This window comes from Colobus angolensis, unplaced genomic scaffold (assembly GCF_000951035.1).
Source record: "Colobus angolensis palliatus isolate OR3802 unplaced genomic scaffold, Cang.pa_1.0 Scaffold12, whole genome shotgun sequence".
NCBI lineage: Eukaryota > Metazoa > Chordata > Mammalia > Primates > Cercopithecidae > Colobus > Colobus angolensis.
This window is the reverse complement of record NW_012113141.1, coordinates 2,079,192-2,088,735: the sequence shown is the minus strand read 5'-3', so window position 1 is coordinate 2,088,735 and position 9,544 is coordinate 2,079,192. Positions and strand designations below refer to the sequence as shown.

Genomic DNA, 9,544 nt, shown 5'->3' with positions numbered 1-9,544 from the left:
GTAGAGACGGGGTTTCACCGTGTTAGCCAGGATGGTCTTTTTTTTTTTTTTTTGAGATGAAGTCTCACTCTGTCGTCCAGGCTGGAGTACAGTTGCGTGATCTTGGCTCAGTACAACCTCCGCCTGCTGAGTTCAAGAAATTCTCTTGCCTCAGCCTCCCAAATTGCTGAGATTACAGGCACTCACCACCACGCCCAGCTAATTTTTGTATTTTCAGTAGAGATGGAGTTTGACCATGTTGGCCAGGCTAGTCTCCAACTCCCGACCTTCAGTGATCCACCCGTCTCGGCCTCCCAAAGTGTTGGGATTACAGGTGTGAGTCACTGCACTCTGCCTGACATGTATACTTATAAGGAAAAAAAAAGGAATATGGTTTTTAAAAACTACTGTTAAGCACTATCCCCAAAATATAGGAAACAAAAACAATGTGAGAGAAGACTCTCAAGATTTAAACCTAAGTGAATTCAGAATTCTAAAGCTGGAGAGAATAAAACAGATGTTATTTCATTTATAAATTCAAAAACTGAAGATCAGGGTAACTGATTCTAGTTCAAATAGCTGTTAAATGACTAGAGCACAGAGTACCAAACAGGAGGCCAAAAGCCAAAAAATGGAGCCATGAAGGTACTGGCTTCTAAAAGAAGAGTAATACCAGCAGCCAAGTGCAGCCCAAAGCTGCGAATCTGATGAGAAATTTGCCCTGCCCCATCCTATTTTCAAAACATATGGAAAGCTATTATTTAATTTTGTTAGGACCCTTGCTGATAGGGGCAGCCGACCTTTAGCAGGTAGACTCTCTTAAACCCATCCACCCTGTTGGCATTTACCTACATACTTACCTTTTTCACTCTTCCCTGAAACCCTCCAATGGCTATCCAAAACAAGACCTACAAAGCCCTCTAAGATATAATACATCTTGCCTTGTTCTCACAATTGCCTTCCTCATAGTCACGATCCCAGCAACAAGAGCTACTCCCCATACTTAAGACCATGTTGTTTCATCAGCTTTTCTGTGACTTTGCCTGGATACCTATTCCCAGTTTCCTGTTTCTTTTACCTACTTAATGCTCAGTCATCATGTCTAAAAAGCTTTCCCTGAACTCCCACTCCCATTCCCATTCCAGGACCAGGTGCCCTTGCTCAGTATTCACAAATCATTGTACTTAGTCATTCCCATGGACATAGGTTTATTTGTCCACTTATTTCACTAGATTCTGAGCTCCAGAGTAGAGAGACTGGGCACTGCTTATTAACCCAAAACATATTGCCCGCGTCATAGTAGGCACACAACATATTCTGACTGAATATATTAGTACTCATGCAACTTAATATGAATGGAGCCCACTTCATTTTGGTTATACAACTCAGTTGCTCAAATGCAAAGCAGACTGAGATTTCCCCCCCGTTGTGTCTTGTCTGTAACACTAGTCCCCCACATCAAAACTTCCACGGTCCACAAGCCAGCACTGAAAGTCCTTCCTTGCCTCCTTGGCTTAACTGAAATCTGGCTCTTTCTGAAAACCCACCCTCTGCAGGTTTCACACACAGATGTTGCCTATTCCCTGAAATTCCACATATCCCAGTTGATGTCAGCGTCCTCTTTTCCTGAAATCCATTTTCAAACCATTACTCCACTTTGATGTAAAAGCTCTTGTCCTTTTAAAGATAAGGCATAATGTCACCCTATACCCCTCCTCATTCAGGTAATTTCCCAACCCCCACCATTCACTGATATTTTCGAATCGGGTTAGTCTTCCTCACTGCAGTCCTGGCTTGTTTTCATCGTAGGAGACCTCATTGTCCTTGAGTACCACCCATGTACCCACTGCTTTGACCACCGCAACTGAAGTGACCTTTGCCCCAACAGACAAAGGTCATACCCTGCACTTGCTTCTCCCCAGTTGCTCCATTCTTGAAATCTCAAGTTCAGCCGGGCGCGGTGGCTCAAGCCTGTAATCCCAGCACTTTGGGAGGCCGAGACGGGCGGATCACGAGGTCGGGAGATCGAGACCATCCTGGCTAACACGGTGAAACCCCATCTCTACTAAAAAATACAAAAAATTGGCCGGGTGAGGTGGCGGGCGCCTGTGGTCCCGGCTACTCGGGAGGCTGAGGCAGGAGAATGGCGCGAACCCGGGAGGCGGAGCTTGCAGTGAGCTGAGATCCGGCCACTGCACTCCAGCCTGGGCGACAGAGTAAGACTCCGTCTCAAAAAAAAAAAAAAAAAAAAATCTCAAGTTCAGACAGCCCTCACGGACCTTCAGTCCCTTGCCTCCTCTACATTCTCTGTTATCAACCCCATCGCCACTTCAATCCCTAGGCAGTCTAGACTCCATGGACCATTACTCCTATCACTTTTGCCAGTCTTTGGCATCTTTACCTCATCATCCTTTCACTCACAAAGTGAAACTCCAATCCTGGATCAGTCAACTATCCCTCATCTTCATTCCTACAACAGAATGCTGTGTTAATACAGGAAATCACTCAGTTGCTCCACCTATAGTTGTTACCTTAACATCTGCAAGATAATCATACTTTCTCCCTGACAAAATATTATGCTATCTAAGGCTAAAATCTCTAGCCAGGAACAGTGGCATGCACTGTAATCCTAGCTACTCAGAAGGTTGAGACAAGAGGATTGCTTGCGTCCAGTTCAAGACCAGCCTGGGCAACACAACCAATTAAAAAAAAAAAAAGCCTAGACACAGTGGCTCACATGGCTCACACCTGCAACTGAGCATTTTGGGATGCCGAGATGGAAGGATTGCTTGAGCCTTGGAGTTTCAGACCAGCCTGGGCAACATAATGGGACTTGATCCCTACAAAAAAAAAAAAAAACACACAAAAACTAGCTGGGTATGGTAGCACACACCTGTAGTCCCAGCTACTCAGGAGGCTGAACTAAGAGGATCACTTGGGCCTGGGAGATCGAGGCTGCAATGAGCCATGACTGTACCACTGCACAACAGCGTGGGCAACAGTACAAGACTCTATCAATCAATAAATATATTTTTTCTTTTTTTTTTTGAGAGAGTCTCACTCTGTCACCCAGGCTGTGAGTGTAGTGGCGTAATCCCCACTCACTGCAACCTCTGCCTCCCGGGTTCAAGTGATTCTCCTGCCTCAGGCTCCCGAGTAGCTGGGATTACACCTGCCACCACACCTGGCTAATTTTTGTATTTTTAGTAGAGACAGGGTTTCCCTGTGTTAGCCAGGCTGGTCTTGAACTCCTGACGTCAGGTGATCTGCCCGCCTTGGCCTCCCAAACTGCTGGGATTACAGGCATGAGCCAATGCATCCAGCCTAATAAACTTTTAAAAAAATAAACAACAAATAACTAAAGCTAAAATCTCTAGTTGTGTGCTTGATCCCATAAATTCCTTCTCCTGAAACTTCATGTTGCCCTCTCTCCTTTAGGGCTTCTTCCTACATTTCAACATGCTCAAATACCCCACCTCCCACACATACACAGAAAATCCTTGCCAGAATTTCATGTCCTTCTATCTCCAGCTTTTGCTTATTCTTCCCTATTGACAATCAAATTTCAGAATGAGATCTTCATGTTTGTTCTCACCACTTCATCTCCCATTTCCTACTGAACCCACTGCTAGTTTCTATTCTCAATACTCTTATTACTATAGTTGCTCCCTATAGTTTCTTTTGCCAAATCCAATGGCCATTTCCAGCTCGTCCTGTTTCCTCTAAAACAGGCTCCTGGGCTTTCTGTCCTCCTCATCTCTTCTCAATGGAGTCCTCTTTTTTCTACTCTGAATTAAGTTCATTGGTAGCCCTCTGGCTTCCCTCCTCAGTCCTCTGCTCTTACCATACTTGGATAATCTCATCTACTAGCTTAACTATAATTATTTTTTGGTCTATCATTCCCAAAATTATATCTCTAGAATATCTCTCCTGAGGTTCAGAATTACAAATCCAATTGTCTACTGTTTATTTCCTTTTACATATTTCATGGTTTACTTAATATTAAAATATATCTAATCCTGAACTAATCATATTCCCAATCCCTCTTCATGTAACTTTTCATGCTCTTCCTCCTAGTACCCTATCTCAGGGAAAAAATCTAGGTTTTTTGCTGGACTTGGTGGCATGCACCTATAGTCCCAGCTACTAGAGTAGCTGAGGTGGGAGGATCACTTGAGCCTAGGAGGTCGAGGTTGCTGTGAGCGTAGATTGAGCCACTGCACTCTAGCTGGGGCAACAGTGTGAGACCTCATCTAAAAAAAAAAAAACAAAATCTAGGTTTTATTCTGTTTCCCTCTCATCTTTTAATCCACTATCTGAGTCCTAACAATTCTGTCTCCTCACTCTGAAACCGGCTGGGCGCAGTAGCTCACGCCTGTAATCGCAGCACTTTGGGAGGCCGAGGCAGGTGGATTACGAGGTCAGGAGATCGAGAACATCCTGGCTAACACGGTGAAACCCCGTCTCTACTAAAAATACAAAAAATCAGCTGGGCATGGTGGCATGTGCCTGTAGTCCCAGCTACTCAGGAGGCTGAGGCAGAAGAATCACTTGAACCTGGGAGACGGAGGTTACAGTGAGCCAAGATCGTGCCACTGCACTCCAGCCTGGGCGACACAGTGAGACTCCATATTAAAAAAAAAAAAAAAAAACCTCTGAAACCTATCCATGTTTCTCAATGTCCACTGTCACTATTTAGTACAGTGGTTAAGAGTGCTGGTTCAGAAGCTAGACATTTTTCTGGGTTCAAATCCTCATTTACCTCACATCCAGCTGCATGATTCTGGACAAGTTAACAACCTCTCAAGTGCCTCAGTTCTCATCCCTCAAAATATGTTACTTAGCATTAGTTCAGATCACCAGCTAGATCTCTACCATAGATTACTGCTATGGCATCTTAAGAGGTCTCCAGGCCTCCAGTCTGGCTTTTCTCCAATTCAGTCTCTTCAGTGTGGCCAGCATTCTTTCTAAAATGTAAATCAAATCATGTTACTCCTTACTTTAAGCCCTTAAATGATTACCCACTGTCTTCAAGAAAAGCTTTAAACTCCTTAACAACGTACATAAGGTCTTTAAAATCTGTCCCTGTTAAATACTAAACCGGTCTCTTATTCCTGTTCTCTATCATATGGAAACCTCAGACTTACCATTCTATTCTTTGCCTCTGGGTTCCACATATGCTGTTCTCTCTGCCTGCAAGCCCTCTCCCTTCTAAACTCCTCTTCCCACCTGTACATACATGTGGTTAAATGGATACTTCTTTACTTCTCTGTTGGACATCACTTTTAAAAGGCCTTCCTGACTCCTAAAACTGGTCAGGTGCACCCCAAGTAGGTCCTTAGCATCCCATACCTACCACTGTCTTAGCTTTCATTTGTTAGTCTGTAATAATTGACTCTAAGTTTCTTAAGGATAGCGATTATGCCTTATTCACAACTATACTCCCCAGTGGTTAGCATAGTGATGGAAACATAGTAGAAATTGAATAAATATCTGTGGAATAAATTAATGAGTATGCACTGTTTGCACACTCTTTTAATTAACTGTATCTAGACTAAAATGATACACCTAACTAACCATGTCACCAGTTTACACAGTCCTTTAATGTAGAAGGAAATTTCTTATTTTTATCACATAACCTATGGAAGGAATGATATGAATACAAATACATCGCATTTTGCAAAATGCAGGTAATCTTATGTTAAGATTAGCTTGACTACCAAGTTTTGTTTGTTTTGAGACAGAGTCTCACGCTGTTGCCCAGGCTGGACTGCACTGACATGATCTCGGCTCACTGCAACCTCCACCTCCTGGGTTCAAGTGATTCTCCTGCCTCAGCCTCCCGAGTAGCTGGGATTACAGGTGTGCGCCACCATGTCCAGCTAAATTTTGTATTTTTAATAGAGTTGGGGTTTCACCATGTTGGTCAGGCTGGTCTCAAACTCCTGACCTCAAGTGATCCGCCCACCACAGCCTCCCAAAGTGCTGAGATTACAGCCATGAGTCACCACGCTTGGCCTGACTGCCAAGTTTGCAAAGATATTTTTAAGATTACATTGAGAAAATTCTTAACACGTAAGTGAAAAGAGACAATAAAAGGAGGTTTTTTTATTCAAAGGTATAACTGGATAAGTAGATTTGTTTACAACCATTCTTGTGAAATACTTTTTAAAAAAATACGACCAACTTCTTTGCAAATAGCAGACACATACCTCAACTATGATGACCTAATTTTTGGTGGATAATGTACATGATTAGGCAGAAATAGGCAAGCTCACACTGGTAGATTAACTATCAAATACTCAGTCAAAACTCCGTTTGTGGCCCCCACTTCTTGATCGATTCCTATTCCCACTTCGTCTTCTACCATCTTGTCGACTTCCTGAGCGACTCCCTTGTCGACTCTGTCTACCTGACCGGCCACCAGATCGACCACCTGACCGGCCTGACCGGCCCGATCGACCACTTGACCAGCCACTCCTCTGTCTGGAATTAGAAGATGTGTTTCCATCATAATATTCTTCAATTTCAGGTAATTTGGCTGGCACTGAGAGTATCCAGTCGGAATCATGCCACTCTGCCTGTTAGGGGAATTTACAGGATTAATATAAATGCAAAATAGAAACCATAAGCAAACATGTAAGTATAGAAGACACCTTTTTCATATCTATTAGCTAAAGGCCATCTATTCTGTTAAAGTATCTGGAACAAAAATGAAAACCAGAAAATAAGCCAAAATATTTTCAATTTTCGAGATCATAAATTCATACTCAGTTTATAAATTCTAAAATTAAACTACGTATTACTAATTAAATATACTAATTACATTCTATAAATATGCATTCTAAATAAATATACATTCTAAATAAATTCTAACATTCTACATAAATATACTTCTAATAAATAAATCCTAACATTCTAAATATACATTCTAAAATTATACTACATATTACGAATTAAATATACTAATTAAATAAATGTATAAAAGTATACATTATACTCAGTTTATACATTCTAAAACAGCACTATTTGGTATCTCAGCACATTTATCTAATAAATTCTAACATTCTAAATAATACATTCTAATAAATATACATTCAAAATTATACTATGTATTAATAAATATACTGATTAAATAAATATATAAAAGTATACATTATACTCAGTTTATACATTCTAAAACAGCACTATTTGGTATCTCAGCAAAATGCAGATAGGCCATTTATAAGTAGTGCATTGTTTTCAGCAGGTATACTGACAAGCAAAAAGTAAAAGCGCCCATGATGGAGATTAAATACAAGTCAACACCAGCCAAGGACTAAAAAATGTAGCCACTGGAAACACTTTGATATTGGAGTAAACAAGTGAAGATATACAAATCGGTAACCCATAAGAACATCACTATTTTATATCTTGCTACACTAACTGTTCCTTATTGTGATCATGAGTTGGCAAAGAAAGTTATTATTGGCTGGGCACAGTGGCTCATGTCTGTAATCCCAGCACTCTGGGAGGCCGAGGTGGGCAGATCACTTGAGATCAGGAGTTCGAGACCAGCCTGGCCAACGTGGTGAAACCTCAACTCTACTAGAAATACAAAAATTAGTCAGGTGTGGTGGTGGGTGCCTGTAATCCCAGTTACTCAGGAAGCTGAGGCAGGAGAATTGCTTGAACCTGGGAGGCAGAGGTTGCAGTGAGCCTAGATCGTGCCACTACACTCCAGCCTGGGCAACAGAGGGAGACTCTGTCTCAAAAAAAGTTGTTATTAAGACACCCTGTTGCTAAGGCTATCTTTCTTTCCAGTACTGGTACTTTTTGGGAAAAGACAAATGAACATACCACTCGTGGGTTTGGCAATATATAACCAAAATAAAAAAAAAAAAAGGCACAAACCTTTTGGCCAAGCAATCACATTTAAAAAAGAGATAAACATGGCAATGCATAAAGAATTAGCTATACCAATGTTTAGGGCAGTCCTGATAATAGTAAATTTTAGAAAAAATATAAATTTCAGAAAATCGGACACTGGTTAAGTGTCCAGCCACCCAAATGCCAAAATGTCAGGGAGTAATTAAAAATAAGTAACTGTGGCTGGGTGCAATGGCTCACACCTGTGAACCCAATACTCTGGGAAGCTGAGGTGGGAGGATCACTTGAGACCAAGAGTTTGAGACCAGCCTGGGCAACATAGCAAGACCCCATCTCTATTTAAAAATATAAAAAGAAAGGCCAGGCGCAGTGCCTTAAGCCTATAATCCTAGCACTTTTGGAGGCCAAGGCGGGCAGATCATGAGGTCAAGAGATCAAGACCATCCTGGCTAACACGGTGAAACCACGTCTCTACTAAAAATACAAAAAATTAGCCGAGCGTGGTGGCGTGCGCCTGTAGTCCCAGTTACTCAGGAGGCTGAGGGATGAGAATCACTTGAACCCAAGAGGCAGAGGTTGCAGTGAGCTGAGATCGCACCACTGCACTCCAGCCTGGCAATACAGCAAGACTCTGTCTCAAAAAAAAAAATAAAATAAATTAAAATATAAAAAGAAAAGAAAAAAAGGAACTGTGTTACTGACACAGAAATGTGTCTTTAATATATTCTGAATTTTTAAAAAGACTTCAGAATACTCATTTTTGTTTCAAAGTAGGTATATAAGTATGTACTGAGACATAATAGACAAATTCTTCATTATGGGAATCCAGTAGACAACTTCTTTCTTCAACAGATAAAATACAGGGATACTTTTTTAAAAGAGAGAGAGGGAGCAGAAATAACCTATATATTAAAAGAGACTTAAGAAACATCAAATTACCATTAAGAAACATCAAATTACCATGTATGAGCTTTATGGACCCTATATTTAAAAAATTTAGGAAACAAATGGAAAAATTTAAACAAAATTGGACGATAATAAGGAATTATTAATTTGGGGGAGTTTAATTATGGTATTATGATAATGTATTTTTTAAAGTCATTAATATTTAGAAATATGCAAATGTTTATGGTTGAAATGACAGAATACCTAGTATTTCAAAAGAATGCAGAAAAGTGGGTAAGTAGATGAACACAGAAATGAAACAAAACTGGCCATGAACTGATAATTGTTGAAGCTGAGTGTTGGGTACATGGAAATTTGTTATACAAGTCCCTCATCTAAAAAATATGTTTGAAATGATTTATAATAAAAAATTTTTTGCTGGGTATGGTGGCTCACACCAATATTCCCACTTTGGGAGGTCAAAGTGGGAGGATCACTTGAGGCCAGGAGTTCAAGACCAACCTGTGCTACAGACTCTGTCTCTACAAAATTTTTTTTAAAAATTAGCCAGGAGGCCGAGCAGTGACTCACACCTGTAATCCCAGCACTTTGGGAGGCCGAGGCGGGTGGATCACCTGAGGTCGGGAGTTTCAGACCAGCCTGACCAACATGGAGAAACCCCGTCTCTACTAAAAATTAAAAAAAAAAAAAAGTTATCTGGGTGTGGTGGCACATGTTAGCCAGGAATAGTGGCACATGCCTTGTAGTCCTAGCTACTTGGGAGTCTGAGGTGGGAGGATCACTTCAGCCC

General features: G+C 41.1%; 1 protein-coding gene across 1 annotated transcript in view; it reads right to left on the bottom strand.

The window, feature by feature from the left end:
- Window positions 1–6,059: 6,059 nt before the first annotated feature.
- The window catches only part of DDX50 (DEAD (Asp-Glu-Ala-Asp) box polypeptide 50), a 51,201-nt gene continuing 47,716 nt past the window's right edge, over window positions 6,060–9,544 (bottom strand). The window contains exon 12 of the mRNA XM_011929473.1: window positions 6,060–6,560. Within this exon, the coding sequence (XP_011784863.1) occupies window positions 6,282–6,560 (279 nt within the window). The 3' untranslated portion in view covers window positions 6,060–6,281. The remainder of the gene's footprint in view (window positions 6,561–9,544) is intronic.